Source organism: Sceloporus occidentalis, unplaced genomic scaffold, assembly GCF_023333645.1.
Source record: "Sceloporus occidentalis isolate IW3139 unplaced genomic scaffold, rSceOcc1.0.p SCAF_1, whole genome shotgun sequence".
Taxonomy (NCBI): Eukaryota; Metazoa; Chordata; class Lepidosauria; order Squamata; family Phrynosomatidae; genus Sceloporus; species Sceloporus occidentalis.
The window spans coordinates 302,035,456-302,054,491 of record NW_028316981.1 but is presented as its reverse complement, the minus strand read 5'-3'; the positions used below and the strand labels follow the sequence as shown (position 1 = coordinate 302,054,491).

General features: G+C 39.3%; 1 protein-coding gene across 11 annotated transcripts in view; it reads right to left on the bottom strand.

Annotated features, from left to right (window-relative positions):
• TCF4 (transcription factor 4) overlaps positions 1-16,716 on the bottom strand; it is a 416,494-nt gene extending 399,778 nt beyond the window's left edge. For 5 of the 11 annotated variants that reach the window (XR_016277899.1, XM_089497305.1, XM_089497314.1 and 2 more), the window contains exons 1-3: positions 14,717-14,802; positions 13,627-13,718; positions 11,841-11,913 (exon numbers count right to left, since the gene is read on the bottom strand). Coding sequence is in view for 10 of the 11 variants with exons in the window: in XM_089497305.1 (XP_089353431.1) it covers positions 11,841-11,913; positions 13,627-13,718; positions 14,717-14,777 (226 nt within the window). In the remaining variant the exon portion in view is untranslated. Of the gene's footprint in view, positions 1-11,840; positions 11,914-12,244; positions 12,424-12,513; positions 12,641-13,626; positions 13,719-14,716; positions 14,803-15,347; positions 15,454-16,654 lie in introns of those variants that run through there. The other 6 variants (XM_089497339.1, XM_089497330.1, XM_089497346.1 and 3 more) reach the window with 6 other exon arrangements.
• Between the last annotated feature and the right edge of the window lie 2,320 nt (positions 16,717-19,036).

Here is a 19,036-nt window from a genome sequence, read left to right as displayed (position 1 = left end):
TAGAATATTTTGTCCAATTTTGTTATTCATTTTGATGAAATGGATCCCCTCTCCCCTTTTCCAACAATTTGTATGACTATGTTCATACTAATATTGTTCAGATCACATTCCTTCTCCTTTCCCCTCTCCATCAAGTAGTATTCTGGCTTCAGTATAAAGATCTTGGCTTGCATTTAAAACAAAACATATTACACCACAAACTGAAAATACCAAAACACTGTCAATTAGTAAAGTAGAAATTAAGTCAGGCCATGATGGACAATCACTCAAACATGACCAGTGTCTTTCTCAATGCCATCTGTTATTGTTATTATTCACTTGATTTGTATCCTCCCTATTTTCCCCAAAATATGAACACAATGAGTCTTTTACTCCTGATCATAATGTGAACACAGATGTGCAAACCCCTACTATTTATATCACATGGTTTGTTGTTCGTAAGTGCACTCTCAGTGTTCAGGTGTATGTGCACATATACATGCACCATAAAATGGAGGCTCTCTTATTTCCATGCTATAACTGTTTTCTAAATATACTTTATATTCTATCAAGCTAAGTAGCCTGAACCGACGTGTGCCCTAAAAAGAAGTCACCTAGAGCGGCTTCTTTTTAGGAGCGCCATAATAGGGCTTGTGCATGTTGACGCTTCCACTTCCGTCTAGTGTCGTTTGGGCACATGGACACCCGCACATCATTGTTGATTACCCCCATATGGGCGGGGTGCTGGCAAGATGGTGCACGGGCTCTGCTAGAAGGCTGAGTATGCATGGACGCCCAGCCCTCCGGAGCCCTAAAATCAGCCCTATGACAGCACTTTTGTCTGTCTGGATTGGGCCTATTGTTACTAATTAATATACACTTGCCATTTATGAAAGAATCAAAGTTGGAGTTGGACAACAGAAACATAGAGGAGTCAAAGTTTTGGCATGTGGATTTCACAGCCCTGGGCACATTTCCATTTTGAAGACAAGTAAAGACCAAGCTGCTCATGGCAAGTAAAGGCCAAGCTCTTAACTTTCTCATGTTACAGTGAAGTTTTATATTTCCTATAGGAAATAATTATGGTTTTGACCAGAAGTCAAGTTGATTAGCTCCCACATTCTCTATGTGGGAAGACCCCAGCTAGCAGGTATTAAACCCTGGTATTGCATAAAGTGGTCAAATCTGGACAAAAGTGACAAGAAACTAAGTGGCCACACTCAGGCATTGATGCAAGTAAGAACTGGCACCAGGTGCCCAGCAAAAAAAAAGGCTTTTATAAAGAACAGCTCTCTTAGGTTTAGGACACAAAGAGTAATGCTTTCAGGCATACTTAACAACTGGTTTTTCCATGTTTTAATAACAAATGATCCTCTGTACCAGTTTCATGTGGAAAGCCATTCAAGGAAAGACACAACTGGCTCATAGGAAGACAGTCTCTCTTTTAAAACAAATATATATATACCCGATTATTAGCCACTCCCAAGGGTTTTGAAAAACTAGAAGGCCCTTCAGTGATGTGCAGCTATATTAATTAAGATTTATGGTCAAGAGGAGTCAAGCTATTCCAAAATTATCACTTTCATTAATTTATATATTTTTTCAACACATATATGTATATGTACACACATATATGCAGTGGCATCACTGGGGGGGGGGGTGCATACCACACCAGATGACACCCTAAGGGAGGGTTGACAATACATAATAATAATAATAATAATAATAATAATAATAATTTATTTATATTACAGTTTTTCACAGGGAATCAGAGTGGATCACAACAGTAAAATGACACAGCATACAATTAAAATTACAATTAAAAAGAAAGATTCCCCAAAACCCAGCCCTCCCCCCAATCGTAAAAGCATAAGTCCAAGCCTTCTTCTCAAACACCTACATTTTGGCAGCAATAGGCAGTGGCATTCATCTGTTTCCCTTTAAAATGCTTTAAGAGATGGTAGAAGAGGGGAAGCTCAATTGGAGGAGAAAGGGGTGGCCCCAGAATTTTTTAGTATTAAAATTTCAAATGTCAAAAAAATATTTTTTAAAATAAATTTTAATTTTTGAAATGTTTATTCTTTTATAATTTTCTTTAACAACATCACATTTTAACCAAATCATTACTGTGTATATGTAAATACATTTAGGTTGTGCATATGATATTGTAATTTGAAGGTATAATTTTAATTTTGCTAGTTGCTTATGTCAGAATTATTAGCATTGCATTCAGCGATATATTGGAATTATGATTTACGAGTAACGTTAGTACAAAAAAGCATTACTAAGGATTCTATATGGCGTGAAATGGGAGGAAGTCAGTGGAGGGGGTCGACACCATGAATTACCACACCGGGTGACACCAGTCCTAATGATGCCACTGCATATGTGTATTGTTTTATATATTCAACATTCTACTACATTCTTATTCTGGAACATTATTTATTCTTTAATAAATGTAAAACTTGTGAACTCTACTGAAAAATGTATTTTTCTATCTAGTTACTAGCCTAGATACAACCTCTCTCACACATGATCCCCTGATGAGCTGTAAATACATTTTTCAGTAGAGTTCACAAGTTTTAAAAGTAGATTATCCTACATAAAATCTATGCAAACTCTACTAACCAGCATCACTCAGGTTTGCATTGCAGTAGGCTGCAGTAGTATCAAGCACAGATTCTAAGAGAGGAACCCAAATTCTGTGTATGCTACACCTTAGCAGTATCAAAGAAAATCTGTGTTAAAAATGTATTTTTTCCAAAGGCTCTTAACTTACAAACATTTAACTATGGAGATTTAGGAGTAAGATAAGTCTTTGCTGAATGTGCCCTGAAATTTTAAAGCAGGCTATTAAATATACTTGATTTTGTTGTTGTTGTTGTTGTTCTGTCCCCTACAACATTTTGACAAGCCCATCACAGAGAGTAAGTAGTTCCCAAATGAAATAGTAACAAAGGCTAAATACAACCTCTCTCACATAGAATGACTGGTGGTAGGGAGAAGAAGGTAAGAGGGCATTAAAAAAAAAGACCAGTATTGCATGTGTATTGCCACGTTACTTTTAATGCCTTCTCCTCCTTTTGCAATCAAAAAAAAATGTTATGAGGTCTTTGTATAACATAGAGCTCAGTGATATTCACTACAATACAAAGGCTGAGTAAGCAAGAACACACAAGTAAAAGTTGTATTACTGCATTACTATCTCCTTCCTCAAAGTATAGCAGTCCATATTTCATAATCTGAAACTCCATTTTATAGACAAAAATATTAAGTAAGTATTTGTTTTTTGATTCTCTGTGAGCAATAGGGCAGGCCACTCCTACAGGCCAACACAAATTAACATGTAAATCACTTCCCTACAACCAAGGGTCACACAGTATATATACTCCACACACCTCTATGCCACCATTCTCTGAAGATGCCAGCCACAGATGGGGGCGAAACGTTGGGAATAAACTCTTCCAGAACATGGCCACATAGCCTGAAACCCTCCAAAAAACTAAGGACAGGCCATTGTTTTATCTCTAACTTACTGACAAACTAGGAGGAAATGAAAAGGTTATACTATATCACATTTTCCTTTGAATACATTGAAATGAAATTTGCAATGGCCAGCCATGCACACAGTACTTTAAGAACTTTTTAAGATCCAATTTCCTTCTTTCTACCTTGATTATACAACAACACAACTTCATCTGATTCTTGATTACACCATTCTACAATTAGGGTTAGGTATTTTGAAGACAATGTTATGCATGTTTCCTTTTATGAAGTTCAGCAGAACTTCCTATAGAGCACAGAAACTGATGACGACAATGGACCAATTCTGAAGATATTTACCTGCTCCGAAAAAATGTACTAACTAACTATTTAATTCAAAAGACGCTTCCCTCCAAAGACCACACAGAATATGATTTTCATCTAGGAAGTGTGGTAAGCATATATGTGCCTATCTGCTGCACTTGGAAGTGATCACCATATCAAAATTCATCATGAATAAATACCCTAGGAACCCTGGTATTTATTCCATGTAATTTTAAACACCATGTTAAATTAATTTCTCAGCACTTTGGAACCAATGGTTTTGAAAATATCTAAACAAACAGTTCTTTCATAGATCTGCATTTCTTCACAATTTCATAGATCTTCATTTTTTCACAATTTTAATTTACCCCTTTCTCTGTGACTCCTCTTGCTATGTCCAAGACATTGACAAACATTTACTCAAGAACAGTTTGGTAAATGATCTTTAAAATGCAGACCACTGCAAACATACACACTGTTCCTGATTAAGCAATTGCAGATCTGTTATCTTGCCTTCTGGGAATGGATCTAAACAGCATCATAATATCAAACACTGAAATCACAGGCCTAGGGCCACCAGGACTGTGCTCCTTTGTGGGCTCTGTTAAGTCACAAACTTCCCGATATAAAATACAGTTTACCATTAGGAGTAAATGTTTGATCTGTAATGCTTACAAAATGACTGTGTTTATAATAACAGATTAAAGATTAAGCTTAAAACAAAACTGTTTATGAAAGTCTTTTACTTCTTTGTGATTCTGTGCATTTAAGAGGGAATCAAATAATTAACAGCATAAACTTTCATTACTTCATTTCATCATATACAGTAGTTTATCTGTTATTTAACTGATTATCTTATTACTAGGGGAAAAGACAATTTGCTGATGTTTTCAAATGTTAAAAGGGTTTCATTCACAACCCTTCCAGGATCACAAGAACTGACTTTGTGCATGTGTATGACTGCATATCTTGGAATCAGCAATGTTAACTTAGTCCATGCTATTTGATCCCTCAAATCATTCCTATTGAGTGCAGGAGGGGAGAATGATTGTGCTCATGCACAAATGTCTCAAGTCAGGCATGCTTGATGGATGAGGAGTAAGGTACAATGTTTTAATAGCACACACATGTGTATTATCCTACACAGCCCTGAGAAGCCCTATCCCTACTCTAGTTAAAATCCAAGAACCAACCACAGCACCTGACAGCACAGTTACATGGATGTATCCCATTCAGATATCAGCCTCAAAGGGGTATCTACTGGCCCTGGAGGCAGGGAAATCTAGACCAGGTGGGCAGGGAGGCATGCCATACTCTAATTCCAGCATGATAGGCATAACAAAGACCACAAAAACCAGATCAGTCATATGAATGAGTATATAAGTAAACAAGTAAATTACAAAGTAGTTTAAGCTGCTCAGTTTGGTCCTCTTTGAACATATAAACTTGAAAACAGATACCAGATTAGGTCACAAGCCAGTAATGCAAAAAGCAGTAAGATTTGAGGAAATGTAGCCCCATTCTGTGCAATCAGATTAAACATACTTAAATATAAGTAATTCAAGTCAAATGAATGGCAAAATGGGTTGTACGCATACATTCTTTTTTATATGCCGTACATTTCAGCAAGTAGCAACCTTACTCACTTATGATTTGAATAAGTGTTTGACTGCATCGCCTTTCCATTCCTCGTTCTGCATTCTGGTAGAGTAGGCCACACAAACTCATGCCAAAATAAATTAAGACAGGCTTTAACATACCACAAAATTTTCCTCGCCTCTCCTTCCCCTCAAAAACACGGATTTGATCGCAGAATGGAGTGCTGTACACAAACATTTAATCAAAACAACTCAATGTATGCACACTTTCCCATTAGAATTTTTAAAGCACAGCCTGAAGAAACACAACACGTGACTTTGTGCATTTACTCCATGATAAACTGGTTTCATAATAGATAGTTCTTCAACTTCTCCATTATGCTGAAGATAGGTTGCAGTTCTCCTCAGTACTAAGTCAGTGCTTAGACATTGGACTTGAGCTACTTAGGCATCAATTCAACAAAGAATAGAAACATAATTTATGTAGAAGCCGAAAGCATCTTTGCTTAAGCAAAAAACAAGCAAGCAAGCAAAAACCTTATCATAGCCTGTATCACCTATTTAATTCTTACTGCCTTGTGTTATTCAGGTTTGTTATACCTTGGCCACAAGGACTTCTTGGGAAATGACAAAGCCATGCTTAAGATAAAGTGAGGCACAATCCTCAAGCACAATCATCAGGGCACAATCCTCAAGCGACCCCACTTAAAACAGGGCCTACTTCAACCAATATGTATGTGTCAGGACAATAATATTACACAGCAAAAGCAAATAAATACTGCAAAGCACTATATAAAAATTAAGAATTACTATTCATTATTGCATTAAATTTAACTAATTTGCAGATGTAAAAACTGTACAGTGGGCTCTTGGGGTTTGATTCCATGCCCCTCCTTTGGATACCATTAAATACAATGGTTAGTGAAATGGTATCCTTATATGGCAAAATCAAGGTTTGCATTTTGGAATTCATATGTTTTTTAATATTTTCAAGCTGTGGATGCTTGAATCTGTGGATAAAAAAAAATCCATGGACATGGACAGTTGACTGTACTTTCCTATTTGATCACCCACACTATAATCAGGTATTAAGTATCTTGTAATTCATTAGCAATGATATCATCTCATAAAATAGGTTTTATGGAAACCTCTACTATCAGAAATCAGGAGCTCAGCCTAGGTTTGCAAGAAAAATAGAAACTGTATTTTATTTCACATAATATTAAAATCTGGATTTTTTTTTAAAAAAAATAAAAGTTCTCATTTTAACAAATTTTACTAAAATCAAATTATTTAAATTGGAAATACTATATTTTTCTTTACAGTTTCAGATACACAGTTGCTTCCTGTATATTTCAAAGTTATAAGAAACACTGTACACAGTCCAATGCCTCACTCAAATACCACTTTTTTCAGCCCTCTCACACCAGCCAATAACTGATTAAAGTGAGAACATGGTTACTTTTCTGATAAACAAAACTAGCTGAAAGAACTTGTAGATGGGGAAAAGATACCCCTCCCTTCTTTTCAGTCATAACTACAATGTAAGCAATGACACACACTGAAGTAGCTGCTCTTGGGTTTTGCATGTGGTAAGTCCCTAATGATGTGCAAACAACAACTACAAAATATTAAAAATATTAGTGCCATCTGCCACCAAAAAGTGGCAGCTTATATGAGCCATGGATTTTCAGTACTAAGTGCATTTTTGGTGAAATACCACAATGAAATAGTGGAACATTGTGTGTCAATATGATAAACATAGTCTAGTGTTCAGGTTAAGCCCATGTCCATACTATATTTCCTTTTCTACACCTTTCATTCAAATAAAGCATTCAGGCTATAATCCTATACCCATACATCTTGTAGTTAGCCCCAGTGAAGCAAATGGATCTTACTTCTGAGTACATATGCATAGGATGGCACTTCTAGTGTTTTAGCTTTTTGCTTTCTCAGAACATCCTATCAAATGTATCTATACACCAAACCCCGACATTCAGTTTATGAGATACGATATAATGTCTTTTCTATATTCTCCTTTTCCTTAGGAGTAAACAGCTGTTCTTCATGTTGTCTTCAAATGGACTAGTTGAAAAGACAAAAATCTGAAACTAAGGTTTCTTTACAAACGCGCAAACACAAAATTCCATCCAGCATCAATACAAAAGCTATGCAGAAGGACTGCATCTGCATGTGATCATGGATGCAGTTCTAAAAATTCAAGTGGGAGGGAGCAGACAGGGTAAAAGTGGGAAATGGTAAGGAAATCTTACAGTTGTCTATTTTTAATTTTTGTCATAAATAGATTAATTTTTTTGTAGCCCACCCAGATCATCTGGAACTGAACAGGACAAAAACTGAAATACATAATATTTAATTTTACTTGAGAATTCATACCGTTGCACTACCAAATGAATTTTGTCTACTGCAGATGGCAACACTTTACCAACCACATGTATATCAACAGAAAAATAAAAAAGAAATTAATTTACCAAATAACACTAAAAAATATCCATTCAAACAGGGGCAGTCCATATTTTAAACTGAAATTATCTGAAAGCAAACTCTATCCATTCCACAATAGATTAAGTCAGTCACGGCCTCACATGACTGAATATTCCTTTCTGTTTTTAAAAGAAAAATTGAGTCACAGAGAATATTAGGTTAAAAGTCTTCTCCCTTAACATCTACTTTAAAGTCCAGGAATTTATTTGATACGAAGGAACACAGATCCATGTAAGCCCCACCTGCTACCTGAAGCAGTACAGTCCACACACAGGTGATTCCCACTGCTGTTGTTTGTGAGACCAAAGCCCAAGATTTTTTTTACTCTATAGTACAATTTCTCAATCTGTAACATAGCTATCCTCCTTAAATCAGGAAATGAAGGTCTGAGCATCCACCAGAGATTAAACATAGGATTCAGGTGCCAAAGCTGCAGCTCCAGGGATAAATAGACCAGCTGCAAAGTATAAAGAACCAGATATACTGGGCTCATAGGAAAGTCTTACCCCAAAGATCGTCCACACTGTTCAACAATTGGACATCTCTTACCTATTTTTTATTTACTAAAGCAGCTGAGAGACAGGAGGCAGCCTGGCATTTGGGGAAAGGCTAGGAAAGAATAAACACTTTTCTGGAAAGTACTGAGGCATTTTTCAAGAATACTCAATGCCATATTTTGAAAAGCTTGGCTTTCTAGGACTGGCTGGTAATAACTGTATCCATATATCTCGTTCATATGGTGCATAACTGAGACATTCTCAGATATATATGTCAAAACAAGCACTTCTGGAAGTTCAAGAAAGAAAGGCGAAAGTGGACAAACAGGAAACAAACAGGAAAAAATATTAGCCTATGCTAAAATAGCTAGCGTGGCCCTTAATACTGTGGAAGTTGACTCCAATATCCTGAAGACGCTGATGAAGAAGATACAAAGCCATACTCTCACAATTCAGGCTGAGCCTGGAGAAGTTTCCTTAAACATTATTTATGTCCTTCCCAATTCTCCCTGTTTGAGGTCATAAGGCCTCTGAACCATCATGGCTGGATTGTTTTAGTGCTCTCTGCTGAACACCTGCAAACATCAAACAAAAACTGCTGGTCCTTTACAGCGTTGACAAAAGCCTTTCATGTGAAAAAAATGCACCCTGGGAATGTCAGGCCTGTGGCTCAGGTTACATTCCTTTCTCCCTCGCAGCCTAACAATTTCTTGAGGTAGTAAGAGGCCACATTTGTAAAATTAAAGATTAAAGGAAATAGAGACCCACTTTCTTTTCATTCACACATAACAAATCACACCAGAAAGCAGTGCATTAAGTGAGCAGATTAAAACACAACTAAGCACACGCAGCTTGTTTTATTTGGGACCTATTGTTTTATAGTGAAAATTTCAAACCAACTACATGGGACAACACTAACACTTACACTGAATGTGTACCAGCTTCAAAGGAGACAGGAGCGAATGCTTAAATTCTCTAGACCAAGCTTTATAATGCATCTGTCCCAGTGAAGACAGCAAATTGCATCTGAATCTCAACTTACTGAACATAATTTATTAGTGAAGTTGATAGGCAAAGCTAGGCCATTAAGCTAGAATAGTGCGGAGTTTCCTTTTTGTTAAAATGCTAACTTGATGGTGATTCTCATACACTTTGTAACACAAACACCTATCACCATATTTATGCTTCACAACAATGCAGCTACAACTGCAAGGACGTCTGTACATAGCAGCTCCTTTGCTAGAAAACACACTAGGAACCATTAAGTGTACCTTCATGTCACACGTTTTTACAATTTTGGACGTTTCTAAATAACATACTGATTTCTATGCTCTTTTACTGCTGTGTGTTCAATTTTAAAAAGTGTCACCTATTCACAAAAAAGCAACCAACCAGCTATCAAAAACACACATTTTTTCCTTACAAACCTCTATACCTATATTACATCATTACCCCCATCATACTTTTTATTTAATCACATAGGATAGAATACTAGCTTTTCTTTTTATTTTAGCCTAATCCAGGGATGATGGAAATGACACTCATTCATATGTATCATATTTAAGGAAATGAATCCATTAATGGTAAGTGAATTTTCACACAAGAAAGACAGCGTACTTAGGACAGTGGTTTTAGGATGACTGAGGAAAAGAGGAATTGTTTTAATCTCCACAGCCCAATTTCACTGACTTGCCTCAGGGTTTGGGGCTTTTTCTTCCTTGTTTTCAATTATGTGCATATGGCATTTTCATGCCCATACAAAAGTGTATATAATTTTTATTTTTATTATTATTTAGACTTTCAGATTTTTTTTCATTCTCTTAAAACTGCTTTATGAACTGGCCTCACAGACTATTAAACTAGGGGATGTCTCTTAAACTGAGTATTTTAGTAATACCTGCTACAATAATACTACAACAATAGTTAGCTATAATATTACTTATATATAACCATGAAATTGATTATGGCTTAAATAGTTTCCAGTACAATGAAAAAAATTCAATACTACACTAGTATGAACAAAATATTACAAAATGTGATAAACCCACAGATGGTAAATCTTGGAAGTTAAGAAATGCCATAGAACTGGATACATCTTATATCCAAGAAAATGTATTTAGGGATCAAAGCAAATCAATACCCATCAAATAAATCTTAATTACATAGAAAACCACACCTTTTCTATTAGATATCCTCATTTTAAAATTCTGATAATACCATGTTTAATGAGGCATCAAAAGACACAAACTTACTTCAATTTAGTTATCAGTGTATCAAGCACTGAAAATCCTTCATATGCATAACTTGATTTTAAAAAGCCTTTAAGTAGTCAGAAATATACTGAAAGCTGAAGACCTTATTTTATCCCTTACAATCACTGACTCTGTCTGCAATCTACTAATAACAATGGAAATTTTACTACTGACTTTCATAGGAGCAGGACAGTACCCTAGATACTGACAGATTTGTAAAAGCTTGTAAAAATTTAACATCTGTTTTGGAAATGTTCTTCATATAGAATTTTGGACAAGGGACTTATTTACAGTTGCCAAAATATAGAAAACACTGCAGCTGTTTAACTGCAGATATATCAGAGGTGCATCCAAAGAACTACATAAAACAGTGTTGAGAAATGAAATTATTGTGGTGGAGGGACAAATGCACAGTTTGTTTTGCTAGCCCCACAGAAAACAAATTTATTCTCATTATATAAACATTGACTACACCTGACATTCAATTATTATTTTCAGAGTCCCTGTGTCAATAACCATACCCTTTCTTTTAGCCACAAAAGAAATGTCTAGTTCTGTTCAATGCAAAACATATTCTGTGTTATGTATATAAAAAACAAATGGACACATTTATTAATTTAACAAGCATTAACACCCCCCCCCCCCCCAAAAAAAAAGAGATGTAAAAAGCATTAAGGACATCAAACTAATATATTCGTTTTTTTTAAAAAAAAAACTTTCTTGGTTCAGGATTACTAACCACACAGGATCTAGTAGATCCCTAAACAAACTATCAATAAATGTCAATTCATGGAACAGAATTAAGACATTTGAAAAATGAGGTTGGATATTCAAATAGAAGTTTAAAGGTGAGTTATTTCTCTTTATGGGCATAGAAAGCTAGTACTATCAGAATTAAGTTGGGTGACAAAAGGGGAAACGTGTTTTAGAATTTTTAAATATTCCCAAACTTCACTGTGTTTAAAACCAGTTCCTATAAAATAATTGTTCACAAGAAATTGTGTTTTTTTAAATGAGAAATGCACGATAATAAACATGTGACAATATTAGTAAACAGCATCATTTCCATTGCAGTATTATTGGAAGTCTTTAATCCAATACAAAGTTATGCCACCAAAACACATTCACACATTTGGAGGGGGGGGGGGGGTTGGGATACCTAAGGACACTTTAACTGCATGACAAACAGAAACTGTACATACTTGAGCCAGTAAAATGTCCACTTGCCAAAGAAGTTGGTCCATTTTTCCCACTGCTCACGGGAGGTGAAAACATCTAAAAGAAAACAAAGAGGCATTATTGTTGGTAAACAGGCTTTCCCCTCCTGTGTTCGCTGATAGCTCAAATTTCATCCAAATCTATACAAAAGGTACAATGGCATATTAAAAATTTAAATATCTTCTATCTCAGCTGAATAATTTTTACAGTCTATATCCCATCTCTCTCCCCCCCCCCCATTATGTTTCACTCTCACCCCAAACAACATTAGATTTGTGGGGGGGGCGGGGGAGGGATCTCAGACCCCCAGCCATAGTAGCAGGATTGGGGACCTTCAGAAAAATTAATACTGACAAAGGTAAAGGGGAAAAAAGTTTTTGAGTGAAACCTTGGTCATAAACGTAGGTATATCCATTGCCATCCTGTTTTAGGATTTGCCTGTCACATGTGAACCCAGACAATATTAATGCAAAGTTCCACCTGCCCTAAATGTTCATCTCCGCTCTTAATGGGAGAGCAACTGGAAGCAAGGCACACTCTCACATACACACACTCTCTTTCTCTCTTCCCCCCCCCCCTTTCTCTCACTCTCCAGCATTTATTTCAACCCTAATTGGTTTCCATCTTCTTAAGACGTGCCTAGTGGAAACTACGCACCTTCCCTGAGTCAGAGACTACAGAAAGCCAAGGAACAAATGGAATAGGCGCAGCTAGGAAAGTGGGGGGCTACAGAGCTGCCTCAGGCTACAGTTCCTAGCCAAACTTCCCAAAGCCATTTCTCGCAGCAAGGAGAGTCTTGAGGACAACAGCAAACTGAGAGATTGCCCACATTTACAAGCTGGATTTCATTTCTCTCCCCCCCCTCCTTCCCAGCACTGAAACCGCTTACAGACACAAATGCGTCCTACACCAAATTAACTTATCTTTGGTCCCCCCCCCCCTTATGAATATATAAATGAAGACTTCTGACATATTGGAAGGAGGGGGGAATGGGGAAGATTAGGAAGAAAAGAGAAAAGCAGGGAGGGAAGGAGGGAGGGAGGGAAAGAGCGAGAGAGAAAGAAAAGCAGGAGTGGATGGAAGGGGGGAACAGATCACTAGGTGGTACTACCCAGGACCTGGTTAATATCTGGCCTTAGAACCAGAATAGTTATATAAAGCCTAAAGATTATTTAAAATATATTTTTGACTTAAAACGAGAAAACCACACGTCAATGGGAAAAGGAGGCTGGGTTCCACAAGAAAGTTCCATTCATTCATTGATTAAAAAAAACAGCAACTCAGAGATTTCAGTGACAACTTGAAGCTGAACTAGATCTGGATTGCCTTTCACCTGCCATGGGCCAAAAGCATAAAACTAAGAACTAAGAGCAATACTTTGAAGGAACTGATCCAGCATCATCCAAGTCAGTTGGCCTGTGAGCCATACTTTTAGGATGGAAAATGCTTGCTGTTTAAAATAACTACCATTCTCCAGGAATGATGGTCAAGAATTATTACAGAGGATGTGTAGGTTTATTTTGAGGGGGGGGGAGATGTCAACTGATAAAGAGCCAAGCAAATTCCAGATCATTCAGGAAATTTAATCAGTAACAATTGGCATAAAGAGGGCCTATTTACCATGGTTAAAAAAAGAATTCGATAATGTATTTAAGCTCATGGTTTTGTTTTAAAAAAATTTTTTTTGCTTTGTTTTGGTTTAAGTTTAACAGACTTTTTTCTGCTTTTGTTTTTAAGCGCCGCTCGTGGATGTCCACCGTGGTTTCTTACCGCACTGAAATCCAGTAAATCACTGAGTTCTTTGTCCGTCCCTAAGGCAGCCATTCGCTGTTGGTGATGCATTTTAGCAAACTCACACAAACCTATAGAAACATGGAAATAACCGCAAATCAGAAAGCCAGTCCCCAGCCTTCACACAGGAAACAACAGTCCGATTTTTTTTGTCTTGTTTCTTAGTTCTTATTATTTCTTTTATTTAATGAGACTAAAAGGGAGGCAGGGAAGCAGGGAGGGGGGGCAGAGGTTGAGGATGAAGTTCGGGGGGGGGGAGGAGAAGAGAAGATGGAGAGGCAACAACAACAATAACAACAAGGAGGAGGAGGAATCGGACAGGAAAGCCAAGAGCCCAATGGAAACCTCTGGTTTGCAGGCACTTTAACCCCAAATCCGAGAGAGAAAGAGAAGAGGAACCGCGCTGTCCAGAGCATCCTTTATGCAACAGGAGGTTCAACCAGCAAGGAAGGAGACCAACTCCAGCCATCCACTCCAACTTTTATTATTTTTAATGATTTACTTTTCACCTTCTTCCCCCCCTCCCTCCCTCCCTGCCAAGCAGCCTATTCTGATCCTTGGACACACAGGCGACCACCAAGGCTTTCCAGGGAAGGAGAAGAGGAGGAGGAGGTGGATGGGGAGTCTGAGGGAAAGGATGGAAGGAGCAGCCTCAATCCATAGGGTCAAGTTCGTAACCCGCCTCGATCCTCTCTGGGAGGGGGGCTATAAATAAATGTATTATTATTATTATTATTATTATTATTATTATTGAGTTTGATTTTTCTTGGGGGAGAAAAGGAGTCCCAGCCTTCTTGCCACCTCACTGCTTAGCAGAGATTTGAGAGCAACTCAAAAGGGCATTTCAGGCCCAAGTCAACCAAAAAGGGGGAGAAAAAAATGAGGGGGACCAAGGCTGACCCACTCTTCAAAGACCCTGGTGCTGCAAGGAAGCCCCCCACTCCAGATCTTGCCCCTTCCTTCCTTCTTTCTCTGAGCATCAACCTCAACTAACTCCAGTCCAAAGAGGGGTGGAAAGTAGGGAGTGAGTGGGGGGATTGAGTAGATGGGGGTCCCCTCCGGTACCTACCGGCCGCGAGAGGCGAGAAGGGGCTCCCTTTCCGACCGCAGCCCCGAGCTCTGGGTTTCATGGCTCGGGATCAGCGCAGCCACCAAGCGAACATATATATATATATGTATATGTATATACACACAAGGCAGCGGAGAGAAAGGAGACAGAGAAAGAGACCGAGAGAAAGAGAGGTGGAGGGGGAAGCAGGGAAGGAACCCCACTAGCTCCCCCAGAAGTAGAGGAGGGGAGAAAGAAGAAGAAGGGAACGAAGAAGAAAGAGGAGGCAGAGGAGATGGGGAGGAAGCTCTAGTTCCTAAGCCCAACTCTGGATCAGCCTTCAGAGGAGGAGGAGGAGGAGGAGGGGAGGAAGGTGGGGGGACCACAAACCACTACACCAACCCCCCCCCCCCCCAAAACCAACAAACCCAAATAAGCCGGACTGCAAGTTCAGCAAAGGGAACTCAGACCCACTGCTTTTGGCTTTCCCATGGATGGTTCCCACCATCATCACCACCCCATACTCTCCCTTACACACACACACACATATATATACACACACACACACCCCACACACTTTTAAGGCAACCGATCCTTGTCATAGGTCTTGCCAAAGGGATTTAAAAAAACAACAACACCAAAAAGCAAGCACCTGGTTGTCTTCCATGCCCCCGATCATGTCGCTGGGAAGAAGAAGATGATGAAGAGGAAGATGAAGAAGGGGAAGAGGGGGGAAAGCCTCGGAGGCGCCTGGTCGGGGAAAAAGCCTTGCCTGCTCCCGCCTCGGTCCCTCCCTCCCACTCCCCCCTCAGCCAGCCCCCCCCCTCTTCCGAGCACTTTTCAGATTTATGATATCTCCACTCAATGCTCCCAAGGCAGTTGCCTTTATTATTTTTTGCTCCCTCCCCAAAGCGTGCGCCAGGCAGGGAAAGGGGGGGGGGGGCAAAAAGCAACTTTCTCTCTCCTCCAGAGCCCAGGCACGTGGGGAAAGGAAGAGAGGGAGGGAGGGGGCCAAGGCACGGGGAGGACAAGAAATCACCCACCAATAATCAATAATCCATAATCATAATAGCCAGTTCCTTCTGCTTAGTTCCTTCTCCCTTAGCCACCCACTCCTTGCTGCCTCCTTGGTTGGGACACGTGTGTTAGATCTTTGTGTCTATGCTTGGACCCCTTTTCCAAACACTAGCTCCTTTGCTTTTCTTTGAAGGAAGAAAACCTCGCGGTCAACTTTTTTAACAAAAAAACCCCCTGAACTCGGTGTTGTTGTGGTTGCTTTCACACAAAGTTTTCTCGAGACGATGCCAGCCTCCTCCTCCCCTAACTCTCTTCCACACACACCCACACACCTCTTTTCTCCCTCCCCCCCTTTCCATTTCCAAAATGTGGCTACTGCAAGGCCTCACATTACCAAATGCACCTGAGGAAGTAGACTGAAGCCTAGGAAAGCTCCTGCGCTACAAAGTCTCTCTACATCATTATCACCATCATCATTATATCCAAATGCATCTGAGGAAGTAGACTGAAGTCTAGAAAAAGCTCATGCTGCCAACTTCTTTCTTGCAGTGAGTCTCTTTCCATGTTGATTTTTAGGCTAACATTCTTTGAATTGAGTTGCTGCCCCCTTTGGAGCTTCCACTTCCCTCCCCCTCCTCCAACTTCAGCAAAATCAGATCAAGCCCCATCCTGAGCCCATTTGTGAGAGCAGTCCAACTCCTCATCCCTTGGGATCTCGCTTTGTCCCTCCCTTCACGTGTCACTCCCTATTGTTCGGTGTGTGGACACTTTGCATCACACTCACAACTCAGCTCCATTCACATTGTAACAAGTTTTTTTAAAAAAAGAACCAACACAGACAAACACACACACACAGAGGGAGGCACAATTTAAAAGTTTGTTTGTTTCAAAAGAACGAACAACAACAACAAAAATCACTCCAAGAGGAAACGATAACTTTACCTTCAATGGCCACAAATGTGTTCACAATATTCCAAAGGAAAGATATTTTGTTTTGTTTTGTTTTGAAGGGGAAAAGAGCAAATCTTCTGCAAAGGTGCTTTATTCTCTCAGGTATGGTTTGACTCTCAGGAGGGGAAAACAACAAAAATAGGAGGAGGGCTTTTGATTTCCTATTCAAGCCTTGATCCAGTAGATTCCCCCAATTATTGAAAAGGGATTTTAAATATATATATATTTATTTATGCTTGTGATTATCCAACCATTGGCCCCAAAAGTCTTCCCACCCCAAAGGAAGCCAAATGAAAAGGTGGCCAAGTTTGTCTTTTTCTTTAAAAAGAAAAATAGTAACAACAGTAACGAAAGGAAGATCCAGGAACTTTGCTCCTTTTCGTTATGCACACATGGCTGCTGAGAAAACTCTTTGCAGCAGCAGCAGCAGCAGCAGCAACAAAATTCCTCCCTTCGTCTCTCTGGTTTGTTTGCTTAACAATTTCAAAAGAAAAGTCTTAAACTTGTTCCAACTTTACAGCTCTCGCCTCCTGCTCCTCCTCCTCATCATCACCTTGATCATCATCATCATCATTACCATTGCCTCTCCCACGGAGCACTCGGGAGCAATGCCTTTTGCCCTGCAAGATACATTGTAATCCATTCACATCCGGGGAATGCAATGGAGCTTTAAAAAGAGAGGAAAAGGCTGCTGCTGCTTCTCCTGCCTCCCTTCCAGGGAATGACGACGACAGGAGGAGGGAGCATAGAGAGGTAAACAGCCAGGCTAGAAAGGCAACCCAAAATGGAGGAGCCAGGGCTGGGGACTGAGAAATGGGGAGGGGGGAGTCCTGTGGGGGCCAAGAAGTGCAGAAGGGGCTCAGGGTTCTCCTTTGCTGCCCAAAGACACAGACCCACCCAGATCCCCCCCCCCCAAGAGGCATCACAGGAAGCTGCTAAGGACACAGAGCACAGGGCTGACAAACGGAGGAGGGGAGTCATCAAAACTTTTCTTTCTTTTGGTCCCAAACACACTGCAGGAATAATCTGGTCTGAGACCACTACAACTGCCCTGGCTCAAGGCTAGGGAATGCTGGGAACTGTAGTTCTGTGAAGAATTTAGCCTCCTCTGTCAGAGCACAGGGCTGAAAAAATGAAGAGGAGAATCATACAAACTTTTCTTTCTTTTGGTCCAAAACACACTGCAGGAATAATCCAGTTTGAGATCACTTCAACTGGCCTGGCTCAAGGCCAGGGGGATGCTGGGAATTGCAGTTTTATGAGGCATTTAGCTTTACTCTGACAGAGAGAGCTGATGCCACAACAAATTACAATCCCCAGGATTCCCTAACACTGAGCCTGGGCAGTTAAAGCGGTCTCAAACTGGATTATTTCTCCAGTGTGTTTTGGTCCAAAAGAAAGAAAAGCTTTTATGACATCCTTTTTCAGCCCTGTACTCTCTGCAGGAAGCTTCAAGGGATGCCTCTTGGGTGTTGGTGCGCAGCCATGTGTCTGTGTGCATGTATATGGATTATTTCTGCAGGGTCTTTTGTTCAAAAATCTGTTCAAAAGCATTAACAGAAATCACAAAGGAACATCAGTGTCCAGTGTCCACACTTAAAGTTGAATAACAACTGAATTGATAAAAAAAGGACATTTTTGATCAAATGTATGCTGAGTGACATTTGGTGATCTAAATTCAAAAAATGACATCAGATTTGGTCCATCAACTTACTTTGACTTTTTAAAGTTCTAAAATAGGCAACTGAATGAAATGATCCTCCAAAGCGTTATCTTGCAAAGAGTAAGAAAGGGGTTAAAGTTTTCCAACAGACTTTCAAAACACTTTTTAATTTGCTGATAAGAAAACACACACACACAATCCATTCTAAAGCACTAAAATGAATTGTACTGGAACATCAGCACCCTCAATCAAAGCTGAGTAACAACTGAACTGATAAAAATAACTAATTTGTGAAAGAACTGTGTGTTATGTTGTATTGTCAAATTCAGCACCCAATAAATACATTAAAAACACCTACAATGTTTTTTAAAATGTTTTGTTGTTGTTGTTGTTGTTGCAGGCCTGTGTAACTCCTTCAGCTCTTTTGCAGATGGTCAGAATTAACACACTGATTAAGCAGTGGGCCCCTGGTATCTGCTGGGGTTTGGTTCCAGGACCCCACCCCCACCCTCCTCATGGATACCAAAACCCCTGGATACTCAAGTCTCATTAAATGTGATGGCATAGTAAAATAGTATCTCTTATATAAAATAGCAACATCAAGGTTTGCTTTTCGAAATTTATATATTTTTGTAATATTTTCAAGACATGGCTGGTTGAATCCATAGATGAAGAATCTGTTGATATAGAGGGCCGACTATGCATGTTTG